We start from the raw sequence: 20,905 nt of genomic DNA, 5'->3' as shown, positions 1-20,905 counted from the left end.
ATCACAAACACGCACACACACTGTGCGACCCGCCCTGTGACTCTAAGAACCTTGATCATGTAAAAACCGAGCCAACGACGCCTCGCACTCTTTCAGTCCTCCCCCCGCCTTTTTTATCTGCGAGCGCTCTGCATCTCTGAGTCCCAGAAAACAAGGAGAAGGGTGAGAGGGGAAGGAACAGAGGGATGGATGGGGGAAAAGTGAGAAGGAGAGAGGAGGAGGAAATGATGGAGAGGAGCAGGGAGGATAACAGATAGCAGCGAGAGGAAAGCAGAAAAGAGAAGAAGAAAATGTGGGAAAAGAGAGAGATAAGAGAAGGAAAAGTGACACGCAAAGGTTTTCAGAGAACAGACGGGATCAAAGATGTTCTGCCCCCCAACTGTAACTGGTTGATCCATAGCGCCCCCTGTGCCTTCAGATGCAAACTGCACATACGGCACTTATCAGGTTTGTTTTAAAGTAGCAGTGATGGGGAGGTGCTTCTTGACCTGCGACGTCCGTAAATGTGTGTGTGTGTGTGTGTGTGTGTGTGTGTGTGTGTGTGTGAAAGAGTAGATTAGGACAGATCAAGATATGTGAGGAAAGAAAAGGAAAGCAAAGGAAAGTGGACAAATAAAGGAAGTAAGAAGGGAGACGAGGTGTGGAGGACAATAAATGACTTATCAGTACATAAATATATGTATTAATTAAATTAACACAAGAATAAATATGCAAATAAATAAATAAATAAATAAATTCTTCTTCCAGGTATAGATTAATAAATGCATATGAAAAACAAAACCAAAAAAAAACATAAATAACTACATAAATAAATAAATAAATAAATAAAAGAATAAATAAATGCTGGATTAAATACAAAAATTAAGGCATAAATAAATGCATAAAATACTAAATTGACAACTAAATGTTGACAAAAAATATGGAAATAAATGAATGTAAAAAAAGAATAAATAAAAAACTATGTTAATAAATAAAAGAATAAATAAATGCTGGATTAAAGGCAAAAATTAAGGCATAACTAAATGCATAAAAGAATAAATTAACAAATAAATAGTGGCATAAATAAAAACAGGAATAAATAGCTAATTTTGTAAATAAATAAAAGAATAAATAAATTCTGGAATAAATACAGAAATAAAGGCATTAATAAATAATAAAAAATAAATTAACAAATAAAAAGTGACATATATGTAAATAAATAAATAAATAAAAGCAGGAATAAATAGATAATTATGTAAATAAATAAAATAATAAATACAGAAATAAAGACATTGAAGAATACTTTAACAAATAAACACTGACATACAAATTGAAATATATAAAGAATAAATAAATAAATAAATAAAAGTTGATAATTTAAGATATTAAGACATACATTATAAATAACTCATTCATTTCTACTTTTTTTTTTTTACAACTTTATTAATCTATTTCTTTATTTTTGTGTCAGTATGTTAATGAGGTAGGATTTATTCATGTATTTCCATATTTATTTATTTATGTATTTATTTGTTCCTGTATTGTTTTTTTGTTTTTTTTAATTAATTTTTCATCTTCCACAGGGAGGGAGGAGGGCAGGAGGGAAAATGGCAGAATGGAAAGGACAAAACACAGGAACTCAGTGAAGGTACAGTGAATGAAACACTGATGGATCCGACATGAAGGACAGAGGGAAGGGAGGAATGGGAACTAAACGTCGACACTCACCCTCGCACTCCTTGACGTCAGTGTTGAGCTGGTGCAGGGCGCCCATGGAGATCTGTCTGACCTCCGGGTCGAGCAGGAGCTGCATCAGGGAGGTGGAGATGTGTTTGCAGGCCGACATGCAGGCGGTCTGGGCCACTTTACCCTGAGACACAGAGACACAGAGAAGACAGAGAGAGGTGAGTCTCCACATTTTGTTTCTGCACTTCTGAGCGGACAGGACTGTGACTCCTTCCTGGGTGACAAAGTTTCTTTACATGACCTCCTCTTCCTTTTCCTATACACAGATGGATAACAATAAAGTTTCTCTTATCTTCGCATCACTTCCTGTTCAACAGACCGGCTGTCTCAGACACCAAAACCTTTTCATGAAATGCAGAAACAGCCACCAACAGCACAAATATTCATACATGCACGCACACAGTGGTGATCACAATGAGTTCAGGAGCACTTAAAAACACACACACACACACACAGCCAGTGTAACAAAGTGTGCTGCATTCAGGTGCAGTCAGAATGATGAAGTAGCATAATAAGAATAAAAGCAGCGGATGGGGAAGTACATGACAACGCATTAATACAAAAACCAAAACATGTGTTTGTGTGGGCCGTGTGCGATCCAAGGGACCAGCCGTGGCCCTGATCTTGACCTCGACGTCTGCATTCCAGCAGAATGAAGCAAAGAGATGAAAAGGAGGCTGAGAAACTGAAAATGAGGTAAAGCTTGTGAAGGTTAAAGGAGGAAGTGCTGGTGGAGACGGAGAAAAGAAAGCATGGGGCGAAAATGGAAGAAATCCACAACGAGAACACATATTTATTTTCTCACAATCATGAAATAACTCCATTTTATTCCCATTATTACCTCATATCCTGCTCCTAAAGTCCATTAACAGCTTTGCTGAGATCACAAATTAACTTTCTTACAATCACAGGAGAACAAAAGTCATCTTAACCTCTGTGAGTTCTGCCCTCGTGTGTGGAAACAAGGAGCAAAAGAAAGACAGGAAGTGCATGTTTTACAGCAGGACCTGATTACTCAAATTAATCCTGATGTGACTTTGATGTTTCCTCCTGACAAACACACACACCTTTGAGTGATTAACAAACACCAGACCTACTTATTTAAGTACCTTCATTAATCACACAGACCCACCATGTTTAAATACACACACAATCGGACACATGTATAATTGTGTAATTGTCTCTAAGTGTTGGTGTGAATCCGTTATAATCATATAATTGCACCGTGTGTTTGCACAGCTCTAATCACACGTGTGTGTTATTTAGTTATGTTTGTAAATGTCGCTATCAGTCACAGTGAATATCATTATCAGGATTTGCCAACAAATCTGTGCACTGTGTTCTTTTTTTCAAAATAAAAACAGCCCATTGTGTTGTATCATACGGTTATGGCATAAAACAGCACTTACAATTCTATTAAAATGTTAAAATGTGCTGTTTAAAAGAGGGAAAACATCATTTATACACACATTTCCATTGACCCTATCCATGCTAATTCCTGTAGAGGAAGAGCAGGATTTATTCTGCGTCGATGGAGTGCCGAGGCCGTAGCTTGATGTGCACCTCCCCAGAAATTTAACTACATGTCACAGCGACACAGACCTCCTGTCTATTTCTGTAAGCTGAAACCATTTCCCTCAGTGGAAACAAAGCTTTTATTTACTTTAATTTCACAGATAAGAAACAATAAATTGNCAGTGAACCTTGTGAGTTGTAATAGAGCTGAATTTTGTAACGTTACCTTCGTTAAATGTTGCTGTTGTCCCTCTCTGCTAGTTGCTAGGCTAATTCCTACAATGTATAATGCCATAGGCTTGTGCTAATAACGTTAGCATGTTGTATTTGTTTGGAAAACGTGTTTAGTATAAGACAGTTGTTTTGTCAGTGAACCTTGTGAGTTGTAATGGAGCCGAATTTTGTAACGTTACCTTTGTTAAATGTTGCTGTTGTCCCTGGTTTTATATGAGTACAGGAAAAGTCCACTAGCTGCTAGGCTAATTCCTACAATGTAAAATGCCATAGGCTTGTGCTAATAACATTAGCGTGTTGTACTTGTTGGGAAAATGTGTCCAGATCAAGACAAGTGTTCGTCTGTGAATGCTGTGAGTTATAGTGAAGCTGATTTGTGTACTTGTGTTTGAAACTGTCTCTATTAAGCCATGTTTAATGTGTGTTTAACGCGTGTTTTGAATCAGCCAAACTAACACCCACCGCTGACTAGTGTTTTGGAGGTGTAACCTCCATGTGCATAGGCTCTGCGTCGAGTCATCACCAGCAGTCCAGCACTATCAAAACTGGGACAGTTTGAACACATGGCTTTTTGCTGACAAAAAGGCTTATTGTCATGTTTTTTTTAGGTGTATCAACTGATGTCCTCATTTCTCAGTTTGGAGAGCTATTGTGATCAACAACTGCTAGCATGTCTTGGCCCGTTAGCATACTAAGCAGCTATGTAGATGCTGCTGTCTGATAGTCCAAACTTGATTTTTTGGACCACAAAACATATGTATATGGTATAACTCTAATCTTAACTTTTACATGTTCTTTCATCCTGGTTTGTTTGTTTTCCTACAGAGGTTAACAGTCTGGTTTCCTTTAAGGTTGGGATGAAAACCACCAGCTAATGCAAAGAATATGAAAGAAATAAACAAAACGTATAATACATTAACATTCCTGTTAAGTGATCCATTTGCAAAAAAATCCTGAGAAATGTTCAACTGTTCCTGGAATACCACATCCAGGAAATTTAACAATAAAAAGCACAATTCAATTAAGTATTTTTTTAATTTTAGTGACATACTTTAATATCATTTCCTCCGTTTGTTTTCCAGACGGCAGCTCAACTCGCTGCCGCTGTAATAAACTGGTTTCCCCTCGGAGATCCATAAAATTAATCTTATCTTATATAACAAACCCGACAGCAGCAGAAAGATCCCATTGTAGCTGCGAGTGAACTCAGGAAAGAGTCTGGAGCGCAGTTCATTCAAGAGGCAGCCCTCACCTCAAAAGGGAAATCAAATTACACACACGGTGCACACGTGCGAGCACATATGTTTGAGAAACACACACCTACGACTGGCCGGATATCCTCCAGTACGTCGCTGGCCTCTGAACTCTGTGCACACACACACACACACACACACACACACACACACACACACACATTCTACACAACCCCAGGGGTCAATTATCATAGGGTGAGATTGAGCGTGAAATAGGCTAATTCTATTTACATGTCCTGAACCTGAGCTGACTGACACACACACAAACACACAGGTAGGTCTGTCTGACAGAAACGGTGTTGTCTCAGAGTTCAATACAGACAACTGGGAACCATTAGCCTGAGGCGCACTGGAGGAGGGAGGGAAGGAGAGGAGTGATGGTGGGAGAAGAAAGGAGAGGAAAGGTTGAGGAAAGGTGAGAAAAATAAAGGAAAGGAAAGGTGAGGAAAAAGTAAGGAAAGGAAAGGAAAGGAAAGGAAAGGAAAGGTGAGGAACAGAAAGGAGAGGAGAAGAAAGAAAAGGGAAGGAAGAAAGTAAGTTGAGGAGAGGACACAAAAGGAAAGGAAGGGAGGAAACATGCTGATGGAAGAAGCAGAGGAGTAAGAAAGGAAGGGAGGAAGGAAAGGCCAGAGGAAGCTAAGGAGAGACAGATAGGAAAGACCAAGAACCGAGTGATGCTCCTTCCCCATCCTCACTCCCTCCTTTCCTCAGCGCTCCCCTCCCTCCGTCCCTCCTTCCAGCTAACGAGGGACGTTCATCAAAGAGCTCATTAAAAGCCACTCAGCTGCTAACGGCTGAACAAATAGACACGAGAGAGAAAGAAAGCAGGCGAGGTGGAGGGAAGGAGGTGAGGGGACGAGACTGGCGGTGGCGGGGTCAGGCAGAGAAGATGGGGGCAGTGAATAATCAAGAAAACAGAATGAAGGAGGGAAGAGGAAGGAAAAGGAGGAGTACTGAGAGAATGCAGACAGACGAGAAAGACAGTAAAATATGCTAATAAATGCTTACACCTCTGTCTGTCTTAACGTTAGGGAGCTGAAAACTGATAGTTTAGATAAGACTAAAGCCGCACTGATCAGTGTTATCGATACTATAATTGAACCAAATTGCTTTTTGGTATATACATACATATACAACATATATCAACTGAATTTCTCTCAGCAGTTGGTGGAGACCAAATCAAAGCTAAAAGTGAGAGTGAATGTTGGACTCATACGGTAGAAATGAACTTTTCAGAAAGGCGCTGGTGTGAAAGTGCTCCCCAGGGCCCTGCCAGCACTTTCCTGCCAGGGAACGACCCTGGCCATACGAACGTTTTTCCAACCTCCAACTCTGATGTGACTCTGTGCCTTTCTGAATGCGTAAATATGGCGAGCAATAGATTAGCCTTTGGAGCACTTCAGTATATTTGGAAAAGTTGATGTACTTCGACGAGTCTTGCAATTTTGGGGTTGTATACACATCATCTTTATAAGCAGGTATATGCATATAAGAGCGGAATCTGTAGGCAACAGGACAACATTTTCGTATCTGAGACATTCTGGTTTTGGTCTGTCGTCTTGAGTAGTAGTGACCAGTTACATTTGAGCGGACTTTCCTTGCATGCCAACGTTGAAATGCAATCTCCGAATCCATTGACTATCCTTGGACAACAATTTAGCTTTTTAGCAATCTATTCTACCTATTTTTAGGTAGCTATTTATAAACATTATATTTATAGAAAGCACTCGCACTCCCTAGCTCAGTCCCTGCCCCACCCCCACCCCCCCTCTCTCCTGCTCGCTGTGCGCTTGGCGAAGGGGCAGACACAGGTGCTCACAGACTCGGGCGTACTATAAGCGGAGCGGACTCCGTGTAAAAATCCCTGTAAAAAATCCCCATGATGTGAAAAATATATGCCGAACAGCGCGGAGCGGAGTCCGCGCGGTCGTGCTTTGCTCGCACAGGGCTTGCGGACGTCCACTTTTACCGGGCAGACCTCCACAGAGTCCGCTCCGCGTACGTTCCGCCCAAGTATGCGGTCCGGTCGGTCTCCCAAAAAAAAAAAAAAAAAAAACCCGGTCCAAGACGGAGTACCGAACCGAATTAGTATTACCGAGAACCGACCCAACCCTAGTTCTGAGATTGCTACGGACTCTGAACATTGACAGGCGCATGGAAAAGGAAGTCTTGACTTAGATATCTGCTGGCTACACCGAAATCCCTGAAATACTGGTCAGTGATCCTAAAGGTTGATTCGTTGTCAGACCGATAGCCAGTGGGTTTCAAGGTTGGTGTCTACATGGTAGAATGCACTTATTGTGCCAAATTTGAAGAACGTCCCTCAAGGCGTTCTAGAGATATCGCACTCACAAGAATGGGACATAAGTTCTGACAGACCTTCGGCCACAGCAATCGCCAGCTCAGAGGAGTAAAAATGTGAAGTGTGTTTCTGGTAAATAAAAGGAATGTGGTCTCATATTCAAATAAATTGTATTTTCAGGGTAAAATCATCCATCTGTGGTCAAACACACGACTCCAGCAATCCTGTTCAATCAGCTGTACCACAGATTGTCATTGATAATGACAAATTATTTACAATTGCTGTGGTGTTCTGACCGAGGCAGCACAGGTACCGAATACACGTCAAATAAACACAACGAGTGTTCAGTTTAACATATTTTGTGGTGGATGTTTCCACACGCGAGGCTTTCTAAGATCAGGTTTGCGCTGAATTTAATCAAGAACTTCGAATTAAAAGACTCAAAAGACTGTTTGACAAATTTGTTAGAACAACCAGAACCCTCATATGTGAAAGTGTTCAGTGTAATAACAGACTGATGTGCATCCCCACCAAACTATGCGCCTCCCATTTTGGACGCAGTGTGTTTTGAAGCACTCCCAGCTGAATTCAGCTTCAGCCTCATAATGCTGGAAACAGGTTGAGTTATAGAAACACAACAGCACGGTAAAGTCGCTGCTTCACAACGCCATAACGCACTGATTCACGACTCCTGGAAGGGATTTGCCACGGTGTATAATATGCTCCCTGTCCATCCAGAAACCTGTCACTCAAATGAACGGCGAGTTAGGGCAGCCAAAAGTCAAGAGGTGGGATCACAGTGAAAAGTATGATACTGATGTGCGACACCAAAGCTGCTTGGACTACATCTGTGACAGAAAATGGGAGTAGATGAGTCTTCAGCGTGAATCTGAAGGGTCACAGGTCTTTATTCTGATTCATGGCTTGGAAAACAATTGAAAATGGGAATCTACTTATGTATTTGAGACTTAAATTCTCACAGTCAACCTCCAAATCACTGTCAAGGCAGTGGATCCAGGTTCAGTCTTGTGGAACAATCACAGATCGCTGCAGTTATGGCAGGTATTTGTTCATGTCACTCAAGAAACACCACAAAAATGAAGTCTGGACTTTTGGGTTTTGGGTGCATTTTTGTGAGTGTTTTCTCTTTGAATGTAACCTTGACACACACACACATACACACACACACACAAAGAGGCCACTGCAAGCAACTTCACATCATGGACTTAAAACCACATCTGATCTGACAGATACCAGGGTTGGAAATTCCGTTTGTCGAGTGTAACGAGTGGTAAATACATTTTTTCGTTATGGACCGTTTCATGCCTATGAATGTGTTCACCGGGCAAAAGAAGTGAACACCAGACATGCTCTCATCTTCTCTGGTCAAGACTGGGAACCACATCAAATCAAAGCCTTAGGGCCCTTTCACACCTACCTCGCACAATTTCAGTTTGATCCGAACTAAAATTACAGGTGTGAAATCTCCCCTGAACAATCCTTGGCCCGACGAAAAGAGGCAGCTCTAGTCTGGATTAAATTGAACCATATGTGAAAATATTTTTGGATTGTTCAAACTTTCAGACCAATTACTGTAAGTTCTGGCAGGCTACCGGCCTTATATGAGTAGTGAATAGAGTAGCTTTTCTAAGTAATAACTCTGCGTGTATTGAGTTAGGCTAGGTATCTGTACTCAATACTTTTAGGGTAGACACCAAAATAACCCAGAACCAGTGGTATCGGAACTTCTAAAGTCAAACAATGCCTGCAATCAATCCTTTTTTGCGCCTGGGGTCTGAACTTGGGCCGTCCTGACTACCCACTGGATCAGCAAACTTTCTGTTGCTGCCTTTTTTGGCAAACGGTCAGTTCAACTTCTGGTTTTTCAGCACAAGGTAATGCAGCTACTAACATCCAACACCTCAAACTCATTGTTAAACCCTTAAATAAATGTCACAGTGTGTGCGTGTGTGACTAAGCGTCATCTATCGCAACTGTCCCCTGCAACAAATACAACGCTCAAGTGTGAAGTTGAGCATAGTGTATTTGACGGAGTGTGTGCCAATCTGCCATTAAAACGTTCGAAAGTATGGCTTTACATGCCACTCCATTCACATTATGGGTTTCAAATAATGTTCTCTTTCGGTACCTGTATTACCTAAAGTTACTGGTACTGGTATCGTAATTTGCTGAATGGTCCCCAGCCCGAGTACTACGTAGGCCTGTCAAGATAACTACTTTTGATGGATGATATACTGTCTCAGAAATAATTGCGATAAATGATATCATTGTCATTTTGACATTTCATGCCACTGATAAGAATATTCAGACATTGAATATAAAAAATATTTGACATATTTTAAAAAATGGGAATTATTGGGAAGGTTATTTTGATATGTAATTTGTTACAGATTACTAGGTAACCTGTTTAAAACGTAATAAGCAATGTAAGTATTTCAGTGACTTCATCAAAATAATGTGACTAATTACATTTGATTACTAGGGGTGTAAATCAGTTTCATCACAATATGATAATATATTGATTCTTTGGACAACACAACGTTTGCCGATATTACAAAGTCTCGATTTGATGCAATTTAAGGGCCTGCAATTGATATGGGATGATATTAAATGCCCATGTAACACAGTCTGTTACAGAAGTAAAGTTTACTCTATATTGACTCCATTAACACACATAAAACAGCACATGGATTGAGTAAACCTTGAGGGCTTTCGGACAGAGAGCCCTTCCTGGAAGAAATGTTTCCATTTGAACCCAAACCATGATCCTTTTCCTAAAACTTCCAGGCTGTTTGGCATAAAATCCCGAAGGCGAACTTTCCCCCAACAGCCATAAAACATGGATTAACAACTTGATTGATTAACAAATGTATTAAATTCAGCTCAGTAATACCTGTCAAGATCCATGGACAAAACGTTTGCTTTAAGCTAGTCACACATTATTAGCTTTAGCGTGTTTAAAGTGCATAAATTAGCATAGTGGCTAGTGGACTTTTTTTACTCTACTTATAGCTTAACAAATTACATGTAACATTATTTTTTTTCTTACTCATTGGTTTAAGTTGATGCATCTCTCGACAGAACAACACGCCCGCATGTGCGTTCATTCAGCCGAACATTGTTGACAAAGCAGCTAATGTTACTGTAGCAAGAAGTTAGCGGAGTGAGACGCTTGTCCAGACAGGTAATGTTACGATGTGTTTTATCTCGGCATTGTTTACATGCACCATATTTGTTGACCTGTATTTTCTCCGATATTTCCACTCTGCTGATTTATTCCCGAGTAAATAAACGCTACCCTTATCGTCTTTCTCTTGGCTGCTTTTTGACAGTGACACACACTTTCAAAATAAGAGTGTATCCTAAAGACGACGATAGGGATCAAATGATTTCACTTTGCCTCAATGATACTGGATCGTTGATTATTGAATCGATATATCGATCTAGATCAATGGATCATTACACCCCCAGACGGGTATGTCATGTATAGTTCCTCAGTGTGTTCGCACCATTGCACTGTAAAACCAAAACTAAGCTGATCAAATGTAAACACTATAACAAAAATGCAAACTTTGGTTCGGACTTTCAGGTGTAAAAAGGCCCTTAAATATCAAGTATTTTAGAGTAGAGCAGGAGCTCTACATGACGCCGCAACTTGCCAAAATGCCAACAAATTTGTTCAGCACTGGCAGATTAAGATTTCCCTCCCTGGTTGGGACAAAGATTTGGGCACATGAACACAGATTCAGGCAAACGTGCATCACTCCCTTGTCATCTAACATGCTGGTTGGTAAACACTCTAAAAAAAAGTGGGGATTTTAGGGTCAAAGTTGAAGGGTTAACAAGGTCAGTCAGGGATTGGTAAACATCACTCCGTTACTGTAACAACCCAGATACTCACCGGTAAGGTAGCGTGTTCTACGGGCGTTCCCTACGGTAAGAAACATAGACCAGGAAATTTAGCCAACGTCAAAACAGTGAAACTTGTGTTATTAATGTGAGACATGAAAAGTAGAGGGGAAACTAAAGGAGTGTGACGGCTGCATGGAAATAAAACTCCTCAATCAAATCACTGCGAGGACATTGGCAGCTTTCTCCACCTCAAGTATTTATTGCACACGAGGCCCTTGAGATGATGCTAATCTGGCTTTATCTGGCACTTTGTTGCAACGTGCTTGAAGCACCGTGGAGAACTCAGTAAGTCCTACACACACAGAGCAGGCAGCCAAACCTTCTCGGCCCACAGCAGAAAACTGATCAAGCAGCTTATAAGCCATAAAATTGCAGCACTATGGTCAGAGGAGAGTCCAAAATTTCATTTCTAATTTTCACATGATTATATTCACTCCTGGGGCCCTTTTCATGCCGACCCTCGTTCCATCTTTAAACCTGAGCTCAATTCAATTATGAGTATTGAGCTAGCGCTAAACTATGAGTGGTATTATTAGCTCTTGGACAGGGCAACATTTTCCTCTCTGGTGAGAACTGGGACGATGTACCCGTCTCTGAAGCTGTTGAAGAAATGTGAGCGCCCCTGAGCTTTCTTAGTACACGTCTGCTTCCAGCTACTAACAGTTAGAGCTGTTAAAACGACCACATAAGCACAAACACACACACATGCAGAGAGCGCCAGACTGTTGCAAGAATGCTGCTGTGTCATGGTGAGCCTTCATTTAACAAGTCAGCAATAATCTTTGTGTGTGTTGGGTTTCATTGTGCTGACTGTTAGTTGCATAACATCTCAGGTTTTATTTTCTACAGTCATGTAAATTGAAAACAATCACTTATTCCTGGACTCTTGGTCGTTCTCCAGTATCTGTCCTCCACTTCACTGTCCTCACCCCCCTCTGAGTGTGCTGGAGCCTCCCAAAATTTAATTCAACTAAGACATACTGCATTCTTTTGTATTATATTTTCCTGTTTTACCTTAAACTGTGACTTGTCGGGTGTAATTTGACATATTAAACGTATATTTTGTCTCTATTTGTGAAACTGTAGTTGTGGCAGAAGTACTAGAAGAAACATTGCTATCACAGATTTGATTGAATTGAATTTATTTGGATCCAAATTAGCTGATTCAGGACAAAAGCTACTCCTTCTAGCATCCACTGAAACAAATTACTGCAATAATTTAATGTGATTTTGTAAATGAAAACACATGAAAATAATACCACGGTAAAACGCAGTAGTAGCAGGGACATATCGTGGATACAGATATGGTTTTTACAGAAGCTAATAGCGCTAAATATCAGTGGCGGGGGAAATAATTTCTTCAACTTGCTGTTATCTAAGTGTTTAATAGCAAGGATAATAGATAGGACGGTGTAGTTCACAGACAGCGCGGACATGCCAGAGTTAACATATCAATCATCTTCACAAAAGTCAGCAGTTGCAAGTTTGTTTTAATTTAATGTCTGAATAATTACATTTGAGAGGTGAACGTGGAGGATACTGTGAGTACTCTTTACGCCATCACCCAGAGACGATGTTAATTAACGCAGCAATCGTCACTAACGTAAACAAATGAGACCAGCTGACCGCAGCATTGAGCAACTTAAAACACCTCCGTGGTGAAGAAAATAACTATACGCTAACTTGCTCAGCATCTCGGCTTTATTCCGGAGCGAACAGAGAGAGAGGCAGCTCACAGCTCCTGGGATGGGTATCGTTAAGATGTTATCGATACTACTACTTCTATCGATACTTCTTATCGGTTCAGTACTTTAATGATACTTGATATCGGTGCTCTTTCGTTTCTAAATAATTACCTTTTAGAGAACAAATTATCTTAGAAAGAATAAAGTAATTTTTACAACAGCAAAGAGGCTGCAGGACGATAATGAATTAAACCAAAATGTTAAAAAGTACAGATAAAAGAGCCGATAACGTTGGAGCTTATCAGTGCTACGGTCTTTGATAATTTAGCCCCAGGGCTTATTCAATACCAGATTTCTGTACCTATCCCTACACAGCTCTGCTGCTGGAATGACGTAAATAATGACACAGTGGAACTGTGGAGCACACCACCTCCACCACATGTTATTCTTAAACACACAGAAGACCGTAAGGTGCTCTCAAATTAATTAATTCATTCATTAATGCAGTTAACTTTTTATAATAAAAAGGCTGCGGACTATATATCATTCAAAAGAACATATACTGATTCTAGTGAAATATTACAGTATGCAAACACTGTGCCCTACGCAGGCATGTATTTACCCCATCAATATCCCACTATGGATAAGCATGTGCAACTGCTGATGGACACAAGCCAACTGGCGCAAACGCTCAGGTATGGAGGTAGGTTGAGGGAAGAAGGGACCTGGACAAGAGCCACATTACAGTATATGCAGGTAAATTGAACTGTTTAATTACGGATCACTACAACAATACAACACACAACTACTACGATACCGTAAAACTTTCAAGTAGTAGCCCAAGCTATTATTTGTTTAAATCATTGAAATCAACAGGCCTATATCTGGGACAGGCCTTCAATTCCTTTCAAAACTGTTACTCAGCAAAGACCAGGAAATACAATCAAATTGCTTATTTAAAGCAGTATGAATATTACTTGTTTAAAAATTAGGTTTCAGATAATATATCAATTATGGATCATTCATTTGATGTAGCGTATCAGAGGGAGACACAGCACTCTAGGATTATTCGAGGCATACCAACACAACACCACTTTATCCTGTTAAAACAATACTCTGGATTAATTTTATGAAAAACCCTTTTGATTCTTTCGATCTGAGGACCCTTACAGACTAAAGCAATATGAACAACTCTCAGGGTAATCGAGGAATGGACACATAATTTGAGGAAGCCAACAACCTGGCTTTATACATCCGAAGAACTGAGACTGAAAAGGACGAGGCTTTAAATCGGAGTTTTACGGTATGCTATGTTTTGAAAAAAGAGAAAAATAAATCATGTACATCGTTTTATCATTATATCGTTGCCCTCTGAATTGTCACTGAATCGAGAGATTCCCACCCCTACTGAATACGCAGCGAGCATCAAGAAGGCCTCTCATTGGACACAAAATTACCAAAGTCCTCGAGTGCAAAATCAGTCAGAAATGACAAACTCTAAAATATCATTAACAATACCTACGAAAAACTTCTTGGTCACTGTTGGGTCAGATACTGGCGCCATCATGAGAACTTCAAGTATCAAAAGCAGACACAAACGAAGCGGTAGTATAATTATTAACTTTGCACTAGCAGAGACATCAGCAGCACTAATAGTAGCATTTAATTCTTTATTCTTGCTTCTCCTGTTTGTCTGCCCCTTTCAACAGTATCCAGTTCATTTCAGTGTAACTCGACTCTTTTATATGATCGCCTCTTATTTCAGAGGGTCATACCACCCAGCTTTTTAGATCCATAGCATCTGATCTACTTAGGAGGCCCCACACCGAGTGTGTGTGTGTTAAAATGTGTGTGACGGGGTCACGTCCGGGGCTCGTGGGGGTGAAGGGAAAGCTTCTTAGAAGTGCTGGAAAACACTTAGCTCACCCACCTTGTGTGTGTGGCCTTATGGCCTTGTGACCCGCTTTGACCAAATCTGCATGCGCAATCATCTTACAACTGACCTGTGTGTGTGTGTGTGTGTGTGTGTGTGTGTGTGTGTGTGTTGTACATTTTATGCGAACTGTCCCATGTGCTTTACACCGCAGAGTGGAAACATGCATCATGTGTGCTTTGGACAGTGTACAAAAAGACTTATGGAAAGACATGCTTCAAAGTCCACTGCCAGAAGATCCAAATACAGACTTTAAAATTCAGTGTTAGAGGCTGAGCTTTGTTAAGCATGTTGAAAAGCTCAAATCAATTATCTTTTGAATTCTGGATTAATTTTGGAGCTGTTCCTATTGAGTGACATTAACTGTAATTAACCAAAACCTGGTGTTTTTAGGAACATTTGGTGGCATTCCAAATGGTGACAGACACCAACACCAAGCGATTTTCAGTGAGACATCATTGGCATTTACAGCCACCGTAACTTGGTGTTTTACTTCTAGAAAAACATAGGTGGCATTTCCAGCTGCAACTGTGCCACCAAAACTGGGTGGTTTTTAGCAAGACATTTGTGGCATTGATAGCAGACATTATGCCACTATAACTGAGCGTTTTTAGTGAGACATCTGCTGTGATTGTGGCACCAAAACCAAGTGTTTTTAGCAAGACATCTTTGGCATTTCCAAAGGCAACAGTGACACCAAAACCAAGCTATTTCTAGTGGGACGTTCTTGGCATTGCCAGCCGCAACTCTGCCACGATAAGTGTTTTTTGTTTGTGTTTTTCTATATAGAGAAACATAGGTGGCATTTCCAGTGGCATTTTTTTGCCACCAAAACTGGGTGTTTTTTAACAAAACAATCAAGGCATTTCTAGCCACGATGGTACCACCAAAACTGGGTGTTTTAGCAAGACATTGACTGCATTTCCAGCAGCCAAAAGTGGGTGTTTTAGGTGAGATAGTGGTGATATTTCCAGCAGCAATGGTGCCACCAAAACCAAGCAATTTTTAGGAAGAATTGGTGGCATTCCAAATGGCGACAAAACCAAGCTATTTTCAGTAAGACATCATTGGCATTTACAGCTGCAATGGTGCCACCATAACTCAGTGTTTTGTTTTGTTTTCCTAGAGAAACACAAATTGCCAATCGTGGCAATTTAGTCACCAAAACTGGGTGTTTTTTAACAAAACAATGGCAGTATTTCAAGCCAAGATGGTGCCACTAACACTTGGTATTTTAGCAAGACACTGGCTTCATTTCCAGCAGCCATTATGCCACCAAAACTGGGTGTTTTTATTGAGACATCTGTGACATTTCCAGCCACAATGGTGCCACCAAAACTGGGTGTTTTTTAGTGAGACAGAGGTGACATTTCCAGCCATGATGGTGCCACCAAAACTGGGTGTTTTTAGTGAGACATTGGTGACATTTCCAGCCGCAATGGTGCAACCAAAACTTGGTGGTTTTAGTGAGACATTGGTGACATTTCCAGCCATGATGGTGCCACCAAAACTGGGTGTTTTTAGTGAGACAGAGGTGACATTTCCAGCCACAATGGTGCCACCAAAACTGGGTGTTTTTAGTGAGACATCAGTGACATTTCCAGCCGCAATGGTGCCACCAAAACTGGGTGTTTTTATTGAGACATCTGTGACATTTCCAGCCACAATGGTGCCACCAAAACTGGGTGTTTTTTAGTGAGACAGAGGTGACATTTCCAGCCACGATGGTGCCACCAAAACTGGGTGGTTTTAGTGAGACATCGGTGACATTTCCAGCCATGATGGTGCCACCAAAACTGGGTGTTTTTAGTGAGACAGTGGTGACATTTCCAGCCATGATGGTGCAACCAAAACTTGGTGGTTTTAGTGAGACATTGGTGACATTTCCAGCCATGATGGTGCCACCAAAACTGGGTGTTTTTAGTGAGACATCGGTGACATTTCCAGCCACAATGGCGCCACCAAAACTGGGTGTTCTTAGTGAGACATCAGTGACATTTCCAGCCATGATGGTGCCACCAAAACTGGGTGTTTTTAGTGAGACATCAGTGACATTTCCAGCCATGATGGTGCCACCAAAACTGGGTGTTCTTAGTGAGACATCAGTGACATTTCCAGCCACAATGGTGCCACCAAAACTGGGTGTTTTTAGTGAGACATCATCTCCAGCTGCAACTATGCCACCATAACTCAGTCAGAAAAACAGTTGCATTTCCAGTTTAGCCACCAAAACGGTGCGTTTTAGCAAAACAATCGCAGCATTTCCGACAGCCACTGTGCCACGAAAAAAGGGAGTTTTAAGCCAAAAACATGATCGTTTGCTAACCATATCCTAAAGCTTCAACATATTCGCTACATAATACATTACATGAATCCGTGGTGTGCAGAAATGTAAAATGCCAACATTTATTCTGGCGACTGGTGTGGCAGGGAATACTTAAGATGCTTAACGTCATAAATGACAGTTGATAAAATCATAAGTATTAATTGTCTACACTCGATAATGCACTCTATACTGATCCTGATGGACTGTGGTGAATGGTGTCATTGCAGTGGGGCTGTAGAGTCAATAGCCTGAGCCGCTGTGTAATCTGGTGCTGCTGACCTGACCAGCTAACCCTTTAATGAGCTTAACATGAGGCCCCATGTTAACGATTTAACCCGTAACGAGCTGATACTCTAACGAACTAAAGCAGATTGTCCTGCCCTGTGATGTCTCACGCTAACATGCAGGGAGACTGGTGAAGGAGCTTATATAACACACACACACACACAAGCGCGCACACACACACACACACACACACACAAAAGTATGTAGTCTTGTCTACATAAACTGGACAGCAATGCAGATACACACACATAATCTGGGTTTGTGTACGGTGAATACACACATGCTGTTAAAGCACATACGTGTCGTTAGGTTTAATGGAAATGCAAACAAGCTAATTTTGTCCTAGTAAGAGTCGATTTCTGACAATTAGCAACATTTACATTTACTGGCTACAATTTTTCTTTCTTTTGGAATAAGCAATTTCTATAACTGTATATAAATGTATATATATAAATGTTTCTTAGCATGCTTGTCAGTGTGCCTTTGTGTGTGTAGCTACTTACAGGCAGGTTGGTGAAGACACTAAAGGTGCTCTTCAGGAAAGCGATCAGGTCAATCAGGTAGTCGCTGGCGTCCAGAGTCCCGCCTCCCTGCACTGCTGCCATCCAATCATAATCAGCCAGCTGTAGGAACTGGTCGATTTTGGCGTTCAGGTTGGTGTAGATCTCAGCCTCAGCCGCATGACGAGCGTCCTGTAAGGAGACAGAGATCTGACTGAGCAGCATTTCCTGTTATTGATTATTTATGTTTGTCTCTAACTTGGTGTCGTTGCTGTTTATGTTATGACAAAGGAAGAAAGAAGGAATAAAAGGAAGTAGGGGCCAAGGACATAACCAATGATAAAGAAAACAGAAAAAGACGTGTTTGTGTTTCATGCTCGGACAAAAAGAGGAAAGAAGGACAGGAAGTTGATGGAACAAAGACAAAAGACAAGAACGGAAAGAATTCCTTGGTCTTACCTTGAAGGTGGAAGTCCCGTACAGCTTGGTTGCATTTGCTGTGTCCGGCGGGACATTTGTGATGTTTGATATGAACTCCTCCAGGAAGTGGCAGCTCTGCTCCAGGTGGGTGGTGTTTATGATCACCTGGACCAACTGGATGGAAACAGAGGACACAAAAATTAAAGGGGACAGTTCACCCCAATATTCAAAAGACATATTTCTTCCTCTTACCTGTAGTGTTATTTATCGGTCTAGATTGTTTTAGGGTTGGGCCGCAACGATTAGTCGACTAATCGATGACTAATCGACTATTAACCCAATGGGCCCGAATGACACATAGTGCGTCCAAATTCACACCTGTTCTTCTCTATTGATTTTCTCCGCAACCGTTCGTCATAGCGAGAAGCCAGACATATGACGTGAAATGGCAGAACCGCTTTCCGACAAGACCAAGCACTTGTCGGTAGTCCAATGTTTTCACAGCGAAAAAAAAATATAAAGTTACACTAAAATTCCCATTACACTGTAAATACAGATCAATTGTCTACAAGATAAAAACCTGACGACTTTCTTTACAATCCATTATACAGATCTTGTTATCAGTCACTTCATATAGTGAGGAATAAAATTATTACTATTTTTCTATGATCTTAGATGTAAATATTGCATGTTTCCTTCAGATAAAACACATTTTTGACTTGTGAATGAGTCAATGGAATTTCTTGCAATAATGAAAAAATACTGGCAATCATGTCCGCCTGGCACAAACCACATGTTTTGGACAGCTGTGAAGTGACAGAATGTCCCAGCATCATGGTTCTTATATTGCCAGATTCCAGAGAGTCTCCCCTCTTCATATATGGCAGAATATGTCAACTTCCAACTTGCTATGCTGAGATACATGTAAAAATGTAAGAGTTTAGTAACACAGATTTGTTTTTCCATTGATATAAAAATCAAATACAGGCACATAGAAGGACATGGAATGATGGCAAATCTGGTTAGCCCAGATTGTCCTGAAAATAACAAGATATAGCATGTGTGTGTGTAGCCTTTATAATGACTGTGATATCAGCTTAAAAGTAAAGGCAGTAAAAATACCCCAAAACGGCCTATGGGCCAAAGGTTTAAAATAATCGGTGACTATTTTAGTAGTCGACTAATCGGTTTGAGTCATTTATCATAGAAAAGTACTATAAAAGTACCCCAAAATACTCTTATTGCAGCTTGTTACATTCAGATATTGGCAGCTTTACACACTCTCCCGTGACGGTGAACTAAAACTCTTTGGCGTGAGTACGAAACAAGACATTAGATGACATAATTTTGAGGTTTGGGAGAGACAGACCGACATTTTTCAACATTTTAACACATTTTCCGATGAAATGATTAGTCGACTAATCGAAGAAATAATCGACAGATTATTCGACAATAAAAATAATCATTAGTTGCAGCCCTATTTTAGTGTGAGTTGCTGAGTGTTGAAGGTATCAGCCACGCAGAAGGAAGAATGCATCTACTCATGGACTGAAAGGCTCGTGCTTGTGACAGCTTGAGATGTAAACATTATTGGTGTCCTCCTCACGTTAGCTCAGCGGTGCTAGTTGAGCTAGCAGCAATCTGGAAATCCATCGGTAAAAAAAAAGAAAGAAAAAAAAGGTTTTTCGACTAACGGAAGTGCAGGGGCCTCGGCAATCGCTCACGCCCTTCACTTCCAGCGGTGCCCCCAGGGAGGCAATCGCTCACGCCCTTCACTTCCAGCGGTGCCCCCAGGGAATCGCCGTGTTGTTTACAGATACTTCGGGTAGAAAACCAGCAGAGTTTAGCTATATATCACATTTTTCACGTCACTATATCACCGTGTAGACTAATCTGATGTTTGTTAAGTCTATAAACACAATGATTGAACAAACGTTACTATTTCTGTGTGCATGTTTTGTAATTAATAACATGGTTATCAATCAATCAATCAATCAATCAATTTTATTTATAAAGCCCAATATCACAAATCACAATTTGCCTCACAGGGCTTTACAGCATACGACATCCCTCTGTCCTTATGACCCTCGCAGCGGATAAGGAAAAACTCCCCAAAAAAACCCCTTTAACGGGGAAAAAAAACGGTAGAAACCTCAGGAAGAGCAACTGAGGAGGGATCCCTCTTCCAGGACGGACAGACGTGCAATAGATGTCGTACAGAACAGATCAGCATAATAAATTAAATTAATTAATAAATTATCGTAGATTAGCTGGGCTAACCGTTAGCTGTTAACGTTAGCCGTTAGCGGTGTCTGTAATAACCATAGACTGTATAAAAATAAGGTAATAACTCAATAAACGGTCCGTGAAAAAAATATTTTTTCCATCGGATATCTTAGTTACAACATGATTGAGCTAGCAAAGCAGTTTTGTGTTGCTATGTGTGGTATTTATTCAGTTATGGGAAATCACGATGTCTAGAAAGCATCAGTGACTGCAGCTGACAGGGACAGTTACCAAAGCTAGCATCAGGACGTCATCTGTTAAAAGCCTCCCGTTGTCGGATACAACATGAAACTACTCCAGTTTGCTCAATCATGTTGTAACTCAGACATCCGCTGGAAAAAAAAAAATTTTCACGTTGACGAGACAGCATTTTGGGTGGAGCGGTCGCTATGGACGCGGCGCTTGCTGTTTCTGTAGGTTCACATTTCCTGGGGACACCTGCACGTCTCGGCCATGCCCCCTCCATTGTGATTGGCTAAAGCGCAGCATCATTCAAACTCAAAGCCCC

At 40.8% G+C, this 20,905-nt stretch overlaps 1 protein-coding gene across 2 annotated transcripts in view; it reads right to left on the bottom strand.

Annotated features, from left to right (window-relative positions):
* exoc6b (exocyst complex component 6B) overlaps positions 1-20,905 on the bottom strand; it is a 152,906-nt gene that overhangs the window by 56,233 nt on the left and 75,768 nt on the right. Inside the window, exons 17-20 of one of the 2 annotated variants that reach the window (XM_050067922.1) lie at positions 18,151-18,285; positions 17,695-17,883; positions 10,952-10,981; positions 1,708-1,849 (exon numbers count right to left, since the gene is read on the bottom strand). In XM_050067922.1, coding sequence (XP_049923879.1) covers positions 1,708-1,849; positions 10,952-10,981; positions 17,695-17,883; positions 18,151-18,285 — 496 coding nt within the window. The remainder of the gene's footprint in view (positions 1-1,707; positions 1,850-10,951; positions 10,982-17,694; positions 17,884-18,150; positions 18,286-20,905) is intronic. The other variant, XM_050067923.1, reaches the window with a different exon arrangement.

Source organism: Epinephelus moara, chromosome 17 (assembly GCF_006386435.1).
Source record: "Epinephelus moara isolate mb chromosome 17, YSFRI_EMoa_1.0, whole genome shotgun sequence".
NCBI lineage: Eukaryota > Metazoa > Chordata > Actinopteri > Perciformes > Serranidae > Epinephelus > Epinephelus moara.
The sequence above is the reverse complement of the archived record's forward strand: the minus strand, read 5'-3'. Positions and strand labels throughout refer to the sequence as shown.